Source organism: Piliocolobus tephrosceles, chromosome 21 (assembly GCF_002776525.5).
Source record: "Piliocolobus tephrosceles isolate RC106 chromosome 21, ASM277652v3, whole genome shotgun sequence".
Classification (NCBI taxonomy): Eukaryota; Metazoa; Chordata; class Mammalia; order Primates; family Cercopithecidae; genus Piliocolobus; species Piliocolobus tephrosceles.
This window is the reverse complement of record NC_045454.1, coordinates 46,227,414-46,244,322: the sequence shown is the minus strand read 5'-3', so window position 1 is coordinate 46,244,322 and position 16,909 is coordinate 46,227,414. Positions and strand designations below refer to the sequence as shown.

The 16,909-nt window shown below is 53.2% G+C and overlaps 1 protein-coding gene across 1 annotated transcript; it reads right to left on the bottom strand.

Moving 5' to 3' along the window:
* Positions 1 to 8,819: 8,819 nt before the first annotated feature.
* Positions 8,820 to 16,473, bottom strand: TUBB4A (tubulin beta 4A class IVa). The gene is made up of 4 exons (XM_023186795.3): positions 16,061 to 16,473; positions 15,421 to 15,529; positions 15,193 to 15,303; positions 8,820 to 10,727 (listed from the first exon to the last, which is right to left on the bottom strand). The coding sequence occupies exons 1-4, from the start codon at positions 16,115 to 16,117 to the stop codon at positions 9,670 to 9,672; spliced, it is 1,335 nt and encodes a 444-aa protein (XP_023042563.1). The 5' UTR covers positions 16,118 to 16,473; the 3' UTR covers positions 8,820 to 9,669.
* Positions 16,474 to 16,909: the final 436 nt, after the last annotated feature.

Genomic DNA, 16,909 nt, shown 5'->3' with positions numbered 1-16,909 from the left:
CAGCCAGAGACGACAGACATGGAGAGATAGGGAGTCCTACAGCCGGATCATAGTCCCAGGCCGGGCACAGTGGCTCATGTCTATAATCCCAGCACTTTGAGAGGCCGAGGTGGGAGGATAGCTACTTGGGAGGCTGAGGCAGGAGAATCGCTTGAACCTGGGAGGCAGAGGTTGTAGAGAGCCAAGATCATGCTATTATACTCCAGCCTGGGTGATAAGAGCAAAACTCAATCTCCCCACCCCCCAAAAAAGAGAGATGGGGTCGTACTCTGTTACCCAGGCCAAAGTGCAGTGGCACCGTCATAGCTCACTGTAGCCTTGACCTCCTGGGCTCAAGTGATCCTCCCACCTCAGCCTCCTGAGTAGCTGGGACTACAGTTGTGTGCTACTGTACACACAATTTTTTTTGTTTTTTTTTGAGACGGACTCTCACTCTGTCGCCCAGGCTGGAGTGCAGAGACACGATCTCGGCTGGCTGCAACCTCCGCTCACTGCAATCTCCGCCTCCTGGGTTCAAGTGATTCTCCTGCCTCAGCCTCCCAAGTAGCTGGGATTATAGGTGCCTGCCACCACACCCGGCTAATTTTTGTATTTTTAGTAGAGATGGAGAGTTGGGGTTTCACCATCTTGGCCAAGCTGGTCTTGGACTCCTGACCTCATGATCCACTGATTCACCTGCGTTGGCCTCCAAAAGTGCTGGGATTACAGACATAAGCCACAGAACCCAGCCTTTTTTTGGGGGGGAGGGGGTGGAGCCTTGCTCTGTCACCCAGGCTGGCTGGAGTGCAGTGGCACAATCATTGCAACCTCTGCCTCCTGGGTTCAAGCAATTCTCCTGCCTCAGCCTCCCGAATAGCTGGGATTACAGGTGCCCGCCACAACACCTGGCTAATTTTTGTGTATGTTTTTATAGAGATGGGGTTTCACCATGTTGGCCAGGCTGGTCTTGAACTCCTGACCTCAAGTGATCTGCCCGCCTCGGCCTCCCAAAGTGCTGGGATTACAGGCGTGAGCCACTGCGCCTGGCCAGCTCAGCAAATTTAAAAAAATATTTTTGTGAGCCGGGCACGGTGGCTCACACCTGTAATCCCAGCACTTTGGGAGGCCGAGGCAGGCGGATCACCTGTCAGGAGATCGAGACCATCCTGGCTAACACAGTGAAACTCTCTCTCTACTAAAAATACAAAAAATTAGCCGGGTGTGGTGGCGGGCGCCTGTAGTCCCAGCTGCTCTGGAGGCTGAGTTAGGAGAATGGCGTCAACCCGGGAGGTGGAGCTTGCAGTGAGCCAAGATTGTGCCACTGTACTCCAGCCTGGGCGACAGAGTGAGACTCTACCTCAAAAGAAAAAAAAAATTTTTTTGTAGAGATGGGGTTTTGCTTTATTGCCTGGTCTGGTCTTGAACTTCTGGCCTCCAGCAATCCCCTGGCCTCGGTCTTCCAAAGTGAATGGGATTACAAGTGTGAGCTACTGTGCCCAGCCTGTTTTTATTTTTATTTTTTAATTATTATTTTAAGAGATAGGGTTTCCCTCTCTCTGTCTCCTAGACTGGAGAGCAGTGGTACCGTTATAGCTCAATGCAACCTCTAACTCCTTAGCTCAAGTGAGCCTCCCACCTCAGCCTCCTGAGCAACTAGGATTATAGACACAGCCGCCACACATGGTTAATTTTGTTGTTGTTTTTTGAGACGGAATTTCGCTCTTGTTGCCCAGGCTGCAGTGCAATGGCATGATCTTGGCTCACTGCAACCTCCGCCTCCCTGGTTCAAGCGATTCTCCTGCCTCAGCCTCCCTAGTTGCTGAGATTGTAGGCACCCATCACCATGCCTGGCTTATTTTTGTATTTTTAGTAGAGACAGAGTTTCACCATGTGGCCAGGCTGGTCTGGAACTCCTGATCTCAGGTGGTCCACCCACCTCAGCCTCCCGAAGTGCTGGGATTACAGGTGTGAGCCACCACGCCTAGCTTTTTTATTTTTATTTTTATTTTTTTAGAGACAGGGTCTCCATGTGTTGCCCTGACTGGAGTGCAGTGGTGCGATCATAGCTCACTGTAGTCTGGAACTCCTGGGCTTGTGTTATCCTCCCATCCCAGCCTCCTCCCATCCCAGCCTCCTAAGGAGCTAGGACTACAGCAATGTGCCACCACACCCAGCTAACTTCTTAGAACAATTTTCATAGAGACAGCGTCTTGCTATGTTGCCTAGGGTGGTCTCAAACTCCTGGCCTCGGCCGGGCGCGGTGGCTCAAGCCTGTAATCCCAGCACTTTGGGAGGCCGAGATGGGTGGGTCACGAGGTCGGGAGATCGAGACCATCCTGGCTAACATGGTGAAACCCTGTCTCTACTAAAAAATACAAAAAACTAGCCAGGCGAGGTGGCGGGCGCCTGTAGTCCCAGCTACTCGGGAGGCTGAGCCAGGAGAATGGCCTAAACCCGGGAGGCGGAGCTTGCAGTGAGCTGAGATCCGGCCACTGCACTCCAGCCTGGGCGACAGAGCGAGACTCCGTCTCAAAAAAAAAAAACTCCTGGCCTCAAGTGATCTTCGTGCTTCAGCCTCCCAAAGTCCTGGGATTACAGGTGTGAGCTACAGTACCTGGCCATAGCATTAATCTTCAAATCTCTCTCACTTGCTGGGACTCCTGCTTTTGTCCTCACCTCTTCTCTGACTGTGATCCTCTGTCTCCCTCTTATAAAGACCCTTGTGATTATATTGGACCCCTCCAAATAATTTGCCATAATTCTCTTATCTTGAAATCCTTTACTTTTCCTGGCATGGTGGCTCACGCCTGTAATCCCGGCACTTAGCAAGGCCGAGGCTTGAGGTCAGAAATTCAAGACCAGCCTGGGCAATATATCAAGATCCCGTCTCTACAAAAAAATCTAAAAAATATCTGGGTGCAGGCCAGGTGCGGCAGCTCATGCCTGTAATCCCAACACTTTGGGAGGCTGAGGTGGGTGGATCACCCGAGGCCAGCAGTTCAAGACCAGTCTGGCCAACATAGTGAAACCCCATCTCTACTAAAAATACAGAAATTACAAATTAGCCAGATGTGGTGGTGCATGCCTATAATCACAGCTACTCGGGAGGTTGAGGCAGGAGAATCGCTTGAACCTGGGAGGTGGAGGTTGCAGTGAGCCGAGATCATGCCATGGCACTCCAGCCTGGGCGACAGAGTCAGACTCCATCTCAAAAAAAAAAAAAAAAAAAAAAAAAATTAGCTGGGTGTGGTGGTGCACGCCTGTAGTTCCAACTACTCAGGAGGCTGAGGTGGGAGAATTACTTGAGTCCAGAAGGTCAAGTCTGCAACTGAATTGTGATCATGCCACTGCTCTCCTGGCAATAGAGAGAGACTGTCTCAAAAACAGACAGACAAAAACTTATACTTGGCCGGCCGGATGTGGTTTCTCGCTCTTGTAATCCCGTCACTTTGGGAGGCCGAGGCGGGTGGATTGCTTGAGCTCAGGGATCCTCCCACCTCAGCCTCTGGAGACCAGCCTGGGCATCATGGTGAAATACCATCTCTACAGAAACACTAGCTGGCATGGTGACACATGCCTGTGGTCCCAGCTACTTGGGAGGCTGAAGTGGGAGGATCACTTGAGTCCAGGAGGTCGAGGCTGCAGTGAGCCATGATTGTGCCACTGCGCTCCAGCTTAGGTAACAGAAGGAGACTCAAAAAAAAAAAAAAAAAAAAAAAAAAAATTGAACCCCCCCAAAGCAACTGCCTCATCAAAGTTTGGGGAAATAGTATTTAAAACAACAAAACAAACAAACAAACAAAAAACCAGGCTGGGTGCGGTGGTTCACACCTAATCTCAGCACTTTGGGAGGCTAAGGCAGGCTGATCACCTGAGGTCAGGAGTTCGAGACCAGCCCCTGGTCAACATGGTGAAACCCCGTCTCTACTAAAAACACAGAAAAATTAGCCAGGTGTGGCGGTGGCCTGTAATCCCAGCTACTTGGGAGGCTGAGGCAGGAGAATCGTTTGAACCTGGGAGGCGGAGATTGCAGTGAGCTGAGATCGCACCACTGCACTCCAGCCTGGGCAACAAGGGTGAAACTCTGTCTCAAAAATAAATAAATAAATAAAAAATAAAAGAAAAAAGAAAAAAAAGCAAATAAAAAGTCTATATACTTCTGAGTAGTTAAGTGCCTTGTGCAAAGAAAGAGGAGGAATCCAACCCAGATCTATTCACTATGCTGCTACCTAAGTCCTTTGTATTGCTGGTCTACCACCCAGTGCTGTGCTGTGCTGTGCTGGGCCTGCTGAAGTTGCTGTGGGCTGATGTCCATGCTGCTTGCCTCATGCCTCTCCTTACTCCTGGCTGCAGGGCCTAGCAAGAAGATTGGGGCTCCAGCCTGGGTCTGGTGGTCTAGCATAGAGTGGTGGACATTACTGCTTGGCTCTCCACGTGTCCCCGCTCACCTACCCTTGCCCCTGGCTTGTCTTCCTAATGTACAGGCTGCAAAAATCTCCTCCAAACCCTACATTTCCCAGATGCCTTTGCAGCTCCGTTTTTGGATGCAGAATTGGTTCTACCAATGAGAAATGCTCATGAGAGATTTAGAAAGTGGAAGCGAGGCAGTGTGGGCGTGTGCATATGTCTTGCTGAGAAGCAGGATTGTGAAGCTATACATTTTATTTTCATGAATTTGTGTGCTTTGTTGGACCCATTTCGAGGTCGTAGTTCTGGTAACTGCCTCTTTGTTCTCCACCTTTCTCCCTATATAGGGGAGCTGCTCCTTGGTGACCCATTTTCGTGGTGTCACAAGGGTCCTACCTACTCCAGGGCTGCTCGATCTGTGGTCTTATTCATACATCTTTAGCATCTCCTGAGAGCTTGTTAAAAATGCGGAGTCTTGGGCCCCACCCCGGACCTACTTACTGAATCTGAAACTGTGAGGGGGTGGGACTGAAGAATCTGTGCTTTAGCAAGTTGTTCTACCGATTCTTTTGCACAGTAAAATTTGAGAAGCCTACGGCCCACTCTCTCAGCGTCTTCCAGTGATTTCGCAAGCACCATCAATTCTTGTATTAAGTTCTTTTCTGCTTAATATACCTAGAATGGTCCCCACACGGAGCTCCGGCTGCTTGTATCAGAGTTCTCGAGTTCAACTAGTAGGGTTTGAATTCCAGCTCGCTGTTTAATAGCCATGTGACCATGGGCAAGTGACTTTGTGTGGCAAATTGTAATTTATTCCTACCTTCCTTTTTTCCTTCCTTCTTCCCTTCCTCCCTTCCTCCTTCCCTCCCTTCCTACTTCCTTCCTTCCTTCTTTCCATCTTGCTTTCCTGTCTTCCTGCCTTCTTCTTTCCTTCCTTCTTTCTTTCCTTCCCTCCTTTCTTTTCTTTTGTTCCTTCTTTTCTTTTTGTTAAGACAAAGTGTCACTCTGTTACCCAGGCTGGAGTGCAATGGTGCAATCTCAGCTCACTGCAACCTCCACCTCTCAGGTTCAAGCGATTCTCCTTCTTCAGCCTCCTGAGTAGCTGGGATTACAGGTGTGTGCCACCATGCTCAGCTAATTTTTTGTACCTGTAGTAGAGAGAGGGTTTTACCATGTTGGCCAGGCTGGTCTTGAACTCCTGAACTTGTGATCTGCCCGCCTCAGCCTCCCAAAGTGTTGGGATTATAGGCATGAGCCACCACGCCCAGCCCCCTCCCCTTCCCTTCCCTTTTCTCCCACAGTGTCTCTCTCTGTCACCCAGGCTATAGTGCAGTGGTGCAATTACAGCTCAGCCACTGCAGCCTTGACCTCCTGGGCCTGAGTGATTCTCCCACCTTGGCCTGCTGAGTAGCTGGGGCTACAGGTGTGCACCACCATAGCCAGCTGTTATTATTATTTTGTATTTTTTGTAGAGATAGGGTTTTGCCATGTTGCCCAAACTGGACTCAAACTCCTGGACTCAAGTAATCTGCCTGTCTTGGCCTCCCCAAATTTTGGGATTACAGGAGTGAGCCACCACACCTGGCCAAAAATTTGTAATTTCTAAAGATGGCCATGGTTCTATTGCTCTCCCTACACGCTCTTCTAGAATCTTGCCACTCTACCACGAAGAGCTGGAGTGTGGGCTGGGCATGGTGGAACACGCCTGTAATCCCAGCACTTTGGGAGGCCAAGGTGGGTGGATCACCTGAGGTCAGGAGTTTGAGACCAGCCTGGTCAACATGAAGAAACCCCATCTCTACTAAACATACAAAAATTAGCTGGGTGTGGTGGCGGGTGCCTGTAATCCCAGCTACTCAGGAGGCTGAGGCTAGATAATTGCTTGAGCCCAGGAGGCGGAGGTTGCAGTGAACCAAGATTGTGCCATTGCACTCCAGCCTGAGTGACAAGGGTGAAACTCTAACAAAACAAAACAAAACAGCTGGAGTATGGGCCAGGTGTGGTGGCTCATGCCTGTAATCCCAGCACTTTGGGAGGCTGAGGCAGGAGACTAGCCTGGGCCACATGGTAAGACCCTATCTCTAATCTCTACTAACAATAAGAAAAAGTTAGCCAGATGTGGTGGCACATGTCTGTAGTCCTAGCCACTCTGGAGGCTGAGGAGGGAGGATAGCTTGAGCCCAGGAGTTTGAGGTTTCAATGAGCCATGATCACACCACTGCACTCTAGCCTGGGTGACAGAGTGAGATCCTGTCTCAAAAAGAAAAGAGTTGGAGTCTATACCTCATCCCCTTGAATATGAACAAGGCTTAGTGACTTCCCTTGATGATGAGTCCTGAATAAGTGACACTGTATGACTTCTGAAGCTATGTCATAAAGATGCAATCCATTTTTCTTTTGCATTTACTTCTGTCCTGCTCTCTTGGGATGTTTGCTGTGGGGGAACCCAGTGGCCATGTTGTGAGGAAGCTCAAGCAGACTATGGAGAGACCTACATGGAGAGACACTAAGGCCTTTGTTCTCCTTACTCCTGCTGAGCCCCCAGCTGATAATTGGCACCACCTGGCCAGTCAGTTGTGCGCCACCTTGGAAATAGATCCCTCTACCTCCAGCTAAGATGCTCTGGCTGATGTTATGGGGAGCCTAAATGAACTGCCTCACCAATCCTTGCTCAAATTACAGATTTGGGAGCAAAATAAATACCTGTTTTTGTCTTAAGCCACTAAGTTTTGGGGGATTGTTTGTTACACAGCAAAAGCTAACTGATACGCTTTTCTGTCTCTACACCTTAGCTTGGAAGGGATAGAAGCTCCGGCCTTCCAGGGTTGGTGTGAGGCTTGCATGAAATGAGGCATGAGTCAGGCACACGGAAGAGCTTCATGTGGGTGAGCCGTGTTGTTACTCTGGCAGGATTGCCACTTGGGTGCCAGCTGAGGCTGCCATCTTCCTGGCACCCTTCCCTAGAGATTCCCTTTCCTGCCTTCCATATTTGCAAGGTGCTGCACAGAGAACAGCAGTACCTCTGCCACCAAGCACCCACTCTGTGCCCCTGAGATCTCCTTAAATCCTCACGAACAATTCCGGGGTGGGTGTGTCAGAGACGTGTGAACCAGAACAACTCCATCTTGAATAGGAGCTTGGTAAAATGAGGCTGAGACCTGAGACCTACTGGGCTGCATTCCCAGGTTGTTAAGGCATTCTAAGTCACAGCATGAGATTGGCATGAGATACAGGTCATCAAGACCTTGCTGATAAAACAGGTTGCAATAAAGAAGTCGGCCAAAACCCACCAAAACCAAGATGGCCGCGAGAGTGACCTCTGGTTGTCCTCACTGCTGCACTCCCACCAGTGCCAGGACAGTTTACAGATGCCATGGCAAGGCCCTCTATGGTCTAAAAAGGGAGACATGAATAATCCACCCCTCATTTAGCGTATCATCAAGAAATAACCATAAAAATGGGCAACCAGCAGCTCTCGGGGCTGCTCTGTCTATGGAGTAGCTATTGATTTTTTTTTGAAAGTCTTGCTCTGTCCGCCAGGCTGGAGTGCAGTGGGGTGATCTTGGCTCACTGCAACCTCTGCCCGCTAGGTTCAACTGATTTTCCTGCTTCAGCCTCCCAAGTAGCTGGAACTACAGGTGCCTGCCACCACGCCCAGCTAATTTTTGTATTTTTAGTAGAGATGGAGTTTCACCATGTTGGTCAGGCTGGTCTCTCCTGGCCTCAGGTGATCCGCCCACCTCGGCCTCCCAAAGTGTTGGGGTTACAGGCGTGAGCCACTGCCCCTGGCTCCTTTATTTATTATTTTTGAGACAGAGTGTCACTCTGTCGCCAGGCAGGAGTGCAGTGGCGTGATCTTGGCTCACTGCAACCCCTCTGCCTCCCAGGTTCAAGCCATTCTCCTGCCTCAGCCTCTGGAGTACCTGAGACTACAAGCGCCCACCACCACGCCTGGCGAATTTTTTTATTTTTAGTAGAGACGGGGTTTTGCCATGTTGACCAGATTGGTCTCTCCTGTCCTCAGGTGATTCGCCTGCTTTGGCCTCCCAAAGTGTTGGATTACAGGTGTGAGCCACTGTGCCCGGCTCCTTTACTTTCTTAATAAATGTGCTTTTACTTTATGGACTTGCCCTGAATTATTTCTTGTGTAAGGTCGAAGAACCCTCTCTTGGGGTCTGGATCGGGACCCTATTCCTGTAACAGTTGTGAGAGGATCCTGGGGGAAAAACACATGATCCCATTTTACAGGTGGGAAGACTGAGGCACAGAGAGGGCAAATGGCTTAGTCAACACCTCAGCATTAGTGGGTGGCCTAACCTGGCCTGTCTGATCCCTCCCCACCCAGAGATGAGATGTCATCGGTACCCTCCTCCATCCTGTAGAGAAAAGCCGGCATTTGCTCTAAGAGAGGCAAGAGGAATTCGGCAGAAACATCCAGGACAACAATCAATTTATTTATTGAGGGCAAGGCAGAGGGAGGGCAGGGGCAACCTCTCTTCCTCACAGGCACCGGGCCTTGTTTCTCTTCCAGATAAGCTAGGGTCGGCAGGGGCTGAGGGGAGTGAGGCAGGGAGGATGCATATGGGGCCTGTGGGAGCCAGGAGAAGCTGGGGTCAGAGGTAGGAGCTGGGGCTGTGGGGAGTGAAAGGTGAGGCAAGTTCAAAGGTGAATTGCAGCTCGGAGGGAGGGGTCCAATGCAAACCAGGACTTAAGGTGTAGAGGTAAAATGGGACTCATGGGGGTGAAAGAGAAGTTGGGGTCAGAGGGGATTCAGAGGTCAAAGAGAAGTTGAGGTCAGAGGTAGGAGCTGGGGCTCAGGTGACGGGGTTAAAGGTGAGGCAAGGTCAGAGGTGAAGTGCAGCTCAGAGGGAGGGGTCAAACATAAACCAGAACTTCTAGGTCTAGAGGTAAAATGGGATTCATGGGGGGCAGGTGTCAAAGGTGAAGCAGAGGTCAGGGGTGAAGGAGGGCCCGCAAAGTTAAAGGCGCGTTCCCAGAGTCAGAAGGGTGAAGCCGGGCTCCTCCTGGGAATGTCAAGGTTGGAAGAGCTCAAGAGGGTCAAAGATAAATTAGGGTTAAGGGTCAAAGGGGAGCCAGGGTTGGAGATGAAGTAGCCAGAAGTAAAGCGAGCTCCAAAGGTATTGTTAGGGTCAGGGCCAAGTCTTAGGGTCGCGGGGAGTCAGGCTTGGAAGGAAAGTGGGGTTCCAGGGGTCAGAGGTGGGGGGTCTGGGGGGTCAAAGGTCAGAAGCCTCAAGGGGAAAGATGGGAAGCCATGGGAGCAGCCTAGGCCACCTCCTCCTCGGCCTCCTCCTCGAACTCGCCCTCCTCCGCAGTGGCATCCTGATACTGCTGGTACTCAGATACCAGGTCATTCATGTTGCTCTCGGCCTCGGTGAACTCCATCTCGTCCATGCCCTCGCCCGTGTACCAGTGCAGGAAGGCCTTGCGCCGGAACATGGCCGTGAACTGCTCCGAGATGCGCTTGAACAGCTCCTGGATGGCCGTGCTGTTGCCGATGAAGGTCGCGGCCATCTTCAGGCCGCGGGGCGGGATGTCGCACACCGCCGTCTTCACGTTGTTGGGGATCCACTCCACGAAGTAGCTGCTGTTCTTGCTCTGCACGCTCAGCATCTGCTCGTCCACCTCCTTCATGGACATGCGGCCCCGGAACACGGCGGCCACGGTCAGGTAGCGGCCGTGGCGTGGATCACACGCGGCCATCATGTTCTTGGCATCGAACATCTGCTGGGTGAGCTCAGGCACCGTCAGGGCCCGGTACTGCTGGCTGCCCCGGCTGGTCAGGGGCGCAAAGCCGGGCATGAAGAAGTGCAGGCGAGGAAAGGGGACCATGTTGACGGCCAGCTTGCGCAGGTCGGCGTTCAGCTGGCCCGGGAAGCGCAGGCAGGTGGTGACCCCGCTCATGGTGGCCGACACCAAGTGGTTGAGGTCCCCGTAGGTGGGGGTGGTCAGCTTGAGGGTGCGGAAGCAGATGTCGTAGAGCGCCTCGTTGTCGATGCAGTAGGTCTCATCCGTATTCTCCACCAGCTGGTGCACGGACAGCGTGGCGTTGTAGGGCTCCACCACCGTGTCCGACACTTTGGGCGAGGGCACCACGCTGAAGGTGTTCATGATGCGGTCCGGGAACTCCTCGCGGATCTTACTAATGAGCAGCGTGCCCATCCCAGACCCCGTGCCACCTCCCAGCGAGTGGGTCAGCTGGAAGCCCTGAAGGCAGTCGCAGCTCTCGGCCTCCTTCCGGACTACATCCAGGACAGCGTCCACCAGCTCCGCGCCCTCCGTGTAGTGCCCCTTTGCCCAGTTGTTGCCGGCTCCGGATTGGCCTGGAGAGGGAAGGGGAGGGGACAAAGCGCAGGCAGTTATGGGGAGCCCCCACCCTCGACCCTGTCTCTCCATCACCTGGAGGAATACTAGTAGTTGTATTCCTACTACTAGTATTCTAGTAGTTGAATACCAGTAGCTATCAAAAATAATAACAATTAGCCAGGCGTTGTGGCAGGGGCCTGTAGTCCCAGCTACTGGGGAGGCTGAGGCAAGAGAAACGCTTGAACCTGGGAGGAGGCTGCGGTGAGCCGAGAACGAGCCACAGCACTCCAGCCTGGGCGACGGAGTGAGACTCCATCTCAAAAACACACACACACAAAACACCCTCCTGCCCCCCACCACCAAAAAAAACCAAAAAACAAACAAACAAACAAACAAAAAAACCAAGACTGGGCACAGTGGCTTAAGCCTATAATCCCAACACTTTGGGAGGCCGAGGTGGGAGGATTGCTTTGCTTGAGTTCAGCAGTTCAAGACTAGCCTGGGCAACATAGTGAGACCCTGTCTCTAAAAACATATATATATATACACACACAAATTAGCCAGTCATGGTGGTGGCACGCCTATAGTACCAGTAACTAGGGAGGCTGAGGTGGGAGATTGCTTGAGCCCAGGAGTTGGAGGCTGCAGTGAGCTATGATCATACCACTGCACTCCAGCCTGGCAGCCAGAGCAAGACCCTGTCTCTAAAATAAGTAAACAATAAAAAGATTAATAATTAACGTTATTATTATCATTTCCAGGCAAGGTCTTGGTGTGCTGCCCAGGCTGGAGTACAGTGGTGCAATCGTGGCTCACGGCAGCCTTGACCTCCCAGGTTCAAGTGATCTCCTGCCTCAGTCTTCTGAGTAGCTGGGACTACAGGCTTATGCTACCAGATCTGGCTAATTTTTTTGTTTTTAGTTTTTTGTAGAGGTGGGGTTTCGTCACGTTGCCCAGGCTGGTCTTCAACTCTTGAGCTAGAGAAATCCACCTGCCATGGCCTCCCAAAGTGCTGGGATTACAGGCATGAGCCACCACATTTGGCTTGTGTTTTCTTGTTAATCGTGTTGTCTGCAAGCTCACCGTGGAATGCAAGCTCCAGGAGGAAAAGAATCAGTATTAGAATATTGGCCGGGCGCGATGGCTCACGCCTGTAATCCCAGCACTTTGGGAGGCCGAGGCTGGTGGATCGTGAGGTCAGGAGATCGAGACCATCCTGGCTAACACGTAAAACCGCGTCTCTACTAACAACAGAAAAAAATTAGCCGGATGTGGTGGCGGGCGCCTGTAGTCCCAGCTACTTGGGAGGCTGAGGCAGGAGAATGGCGTGAACCTGGAAGGTGGAGCTTGTAGTGAGCTGAGACAGAGCCATTGGACTCCAGCCTGGGCGACAGAGTGAGACTCCGTCTCGAAAGAAAAAAAAGAATATTGGCCAGTATTACTGTGAACAGCTAACGTTTTCTTTCACCCTTTGTCTGTCTCCAACTTGGTTCAGCTCCAGCATTGCCCTCCTGGATAAGTTCAGTTCCCTCTATCCTGGTCCCCTGGCTCCTATCCTCATCCCCCAGTCTGTCCTTTCCACAGTACCCACAAGATGACACCTGAGGGCACCTGAGTTAAGTTCTGTCCCTCCTCTGCCTATAGCCCTCCAGGGCTCCCACCTGCCTTGGGGTCAAAGCCCAAATCCTCCCTGCAGGCCGCAAGGCACTGCCGGACCTGTCCCATCCCCTCCCTCACTCTGCTTCAGCCACGGTTGTTTCTCCAACTTTCCAGGTGTGGTCCTGCCCTGGGGCCTTTGTACTAGTTGCTCCAGCTGCCTAGGCTTTCCCACCAGGTAGTCACATGACTTTTTCCTCACCTCCTTCAGGTCTCAGCTCAATGCCACATCCTCAGAGAAGCCATCTCTGGTCACCCCCACCCTCCTCCTCCCCAGCCTGGTGGTTTAGACTCCAGCTTCTCGGGACTGACAAGACAAGCTGTGTGACCTTGGACGAGTGACTTCCCCTCTCTGATCTGTTGGAAGATTTCAAAACATAATGATGCAGTTCTGTGACCGTGACCCATAATAGGTCCTTGGGAAATGGCTGGGGGAAATCAAGATGAAATGAGATTGGCCAAAGGGTGTGAGTGATTTCAGGAGGACCACAGAGGGCTTGCAGCTGGGCCAAGAGAATCTATGGCCTCTGGGTGGCCAGGGGGTGGGAGGAGCATCAAAAGTGTGGACTCAGACCGGACGCGATTGCTCACGGCTGTAAGCCCAGCACTTTGGGAAGCAGAGGCAGGCGGATCACCTGAGGTCAGGTGTTTGAGACTAGCCTGGCCAACATGGTGAAATCCCGTCTCTATTAAAAATACAAAAAAATTAGCTAGGTGTGGTGGCACGTGCCTGTAGTCCCAGCTACTCGGGAGGCAGGAGAATCGCTTGAATTGGGAAGGTGGAGGTTACGTCACTGCACTCCCACTGCCCACTCCAGCCTGGGCAACGGAGACTCCGTCTCAAAAAACAAAACAAAACAAAATGTGGACCTAGTAGTCAGACCCTCTGGCTCCTGGCAGCCTCACTGGCTTGCGGTGTGACTTTCTGCATGTGACCTATTGTCTCTGTGCCTGTTTTCTCACCTGTAAAATGGAAGCAAGAGGCGAAGTTGAGGAAAAGATTCAGAGAGGTAGGACAGGTCCTGCATTTAGCACATCTTAGATGCTGGGAGTATTGGAGGCGGGTGGAGCCAGGGCCTGAGGCCAGGGTAGGGACATGCAGCCAGCTGGAGCCAAGAAAGCTTCCCTGGAAGGATTGTCCCAGGGTGTGGACACCTCACTGTCTTCACATATGCTGTTCCCTCCGTCTTCAACATCTTTCCTCCCTTCAATGCCCTTTGGCTAGTCCAAATCCTACTCACATTCTAGACTGCAGATAGTAATGAAAACAATGACAAATGCTTATTTACCTCTTTCTCTGTGTCAGGCATTGTTCTAAATTCTTTTAGGCTTTAGGCCTCACTTTTTTTTTTTTTTTTGGAGACGGAGTTTCGCTCTCGCCCAGGCTGGAGTGCAGTGTCGTGATCTTGGCTCACCACAACCTCTGCCTCCTGGGTTCAAGCAATTCTCCTGCCTCAGCCTCCCAAGCAACTGGGATTACAGGCATCTGTCACCATGCCTGGCTAATTTTTTATTTTTAGTAGAGATGGGGTTTCTCCATGTTGGTCAGGCTGGTCTCAAACTCCCGACCCCAGGTGATCTACCCACCTCGGCCTCCCAATGTGCTGGGATTATAGGTGTGAGCCACTGTGCCCACCCTAAGCCTCACTATTCTAATAGTTAGCATTTTAGAATCCCTGTTTTATTTGATCTTTTTTAGAGGTGGGGTCTCACGCCATCGTTCAGGCTGGAGTGCAGTGGCACCATCATAGGTCACGGCAGCCTCGACCTCCCAAGCTCAAGTGCTCCTCCTACCTTAGCCTCACGAGTAGCTGTGGCTGCAGGTGCATACCACCTCACTCAGCTAATTAGAATTTTTTTCTTTTTGTAGAGACGGGGGTCTCACCATGGTGCCCAGGCTGGTCTCGAACTCCTGGCCTCAAGCTCTCCTCCTGACTTAGCCCAAAGTCCTGGGTTTACAGGCATGAGCCACCATGCCCAGTGAAATCCCTGTTTTAAAGACGAGGAGGCTGGGCAAAGTGGCTCATGCTTGTAATCCCAGCACAGCTGAGTTGGGTGGATCGTTTGAGTCCAGGAGTTTGAGACTAGCCTGGGCAACACAGAGACCCACCTCTCTACAAAGACTAAAAAATTAGCTGGATGTGGTGGTGTGCTGTAGTCCCAGTTACTTGGGAGACTGAGGCAAGAGGACCACGTGTGCCCGGAGGTGGAGGCGACAGTGAGCCGCGATCATGCCACTGCACTCTAGCCTGGGTGACAGCAGGACAGACAGACCTTGTCTGAAAAAAAAAAAAAAAAAAAAAAATGAGGATTTTGAGGCTCAGAAAGGCTGAGGAGCCCATCCTAAGTTATCCATCTGAATCAACCCCTGACCGAGCTTTACTTATTTATCTCCTTTGTGGCCTATCACCTTCCACCAGAATGTGAGCTGCAATGGGGCAGAGAGGGAGCTCTGTCTATTTGATTCTTCCCTGTATCTCCAACTTCTAGAACAGGCCTGGTATGCAGTAAGTGCTCACCATTTGTTGAATGCATGAAGTGGCAGAATTGGGATGTGCACCCATGCAGTCTGGTTCCGGTTCAGACTGTTGAATTAAAATGCCACCTCCTCCAGGAAGCCTTCCCTGAACCCCTCTCTGTATCCACCCTCTCCAGGGCTCTCACAGTGGCCCGAGTGTCCCCCATCACAGCCCTGGATGCAGGGCTGGTGGCTGGTGCCCTGTCCAACCCCTCTCTGGTCTGTGGGCTCCGGTGGTGGCTGTTGACTCAGTGGTGTTTGCAGGAATAAGGGGGTTTTCAGCCTCTGCTCCCTGCTGGGGGACTCACCAAACACGAAGTTGTCCGGCCGAAAGATCTGACCGAAGGGGCCGGAGCGGACGGAGTCCATGGTGCCGGGTTCCAGGTCCACCAGCACCGCTCTGGGGACATAATTTCCTCCTGCAGGGAAACAGATGGAGGGCAGTTTGCTGCGTGCCAGGAACCACAGGCACCCGGTAGCATCCTGTTCCCTCCCAGCTGCCCCTCCCCACCTGGAAGGTGCCTCCTTCGCCCTACCTGTGGCCTCGTTGTAGTACACGTTGATCCTCTCCAATTGCAGGTCACTGTCCCCATGGTATGTGCCTGTGGGGTCGATGCCATGTTCGTCACTGATAACCTCCCAAAACTAGAGAGAGAGGTGGTCGAAGAGTTGAGAGAGGGGAAGCCGGTGGCCAGGCGGAAGAGTACCGCCAGCCCCCAACTACCTCCCTAGCTGCCACCTCTCCCCCAGCAAGGTGAACGCGGGACCTAGAGGCATGGTGTCGGGGCGAGGATGAGGCAGCAAGAAGGAGCGGTGGGGGCGGGGTGCAGCCGAGTCAGCACCCAGCGGGGCCGGCTGGTGCCAGCGCACCCAGGCTGCAGCCCGGGGGAGGCATGGGGGTTCTTTGTGCGTGAGGAGGGGACAGTGGCCCAGCTGTGGGCCCAGCTGTGACAGGCGGACAGAAGGCTAGCTCCCACTCTCCGCAGCCTCTTTGTTCCCAGTCTGGCCCTGCCACCCCCACCCCGCGACCCTTCCCCCACGGCCCCTGGGGCGCGCTGGCCTCCTGGGGACCTCATTCCTCTCCAAAGGCTCCCAGGTTGGGGGGTGCTCCGGGGACCGACCCCGCGCCGCTCCCCGGGGTCGCTGCTTCCTCCCCGAGCCCCGTCCCCCGCGCACCTTGGCCCCGATCTGGTTGCCGCACTGGCCGGCCTGCAGGTGCACGATCTCCCGCATGGCGGAGGCGCTGAGGGTGGACGCGGCGGCGGTGGCGCGAGCGCGGGGAGCTGCGGCGGCGGCGCGGGTGGAAGATGCGGCGGAGACGGCGGAGCACGGTCCCTGCGCCCCCGGGAGCAGCTATATGAGCGGGCGGGGCACGCGTCACGGCCGGTCACCCTCCCGCTCCGCCCCTTGGTCCCGCCCCGGGATGATAGAGGGGGCTGGGGTGGGGGGAGGTGGTGCAGGGACCTCGCTCCCCAGCGGCCCCCCTCAAGACGTCCGGGACCCCACGTGCTCCGACCCCTGCCTTGTGGGTGAGGCCCCTTAGGGCGCCACCAGTGCAGTCTCCACCTTCCCAGCCCCCAGCCAGGCTTGACCACCCGCAGAAATTGGGCGGAGGAAGGGAGGGGAGCGCCTGGTAAACAGGCATCTGAGAAGTCCTGCCCCTCCCCCTTAGCCTCCACCCTCCTGCCCCGGGCCTTGCCTCAGTTTCTCGGTTCGCAGTCCCTCTTCTCATTCTATTTAGACCGTATTCACCAGAATCCTTGCCTTAACCGCGAGCCCTTCCAGTGGGGCTGGGCTGGGGGCTCCGGAGCGGCCATATGGTTTGCAGGTTGGTTCCCGGAGGGCTTGTCCTGAAGCTGCATAGTAAAACCACGATTTTCCTCCCATGACTGGGTGCAGATGCTGGTGGGCTCCCCGGTACACCTCTACTGGGCATTGAGCTCATCACAGGTGGGTCACCCCCAGCCTGGCCTAAGGAGGAAAGTGGAGGAGTAAGACAGCTGGGTTACATATTGGGAGGGGATA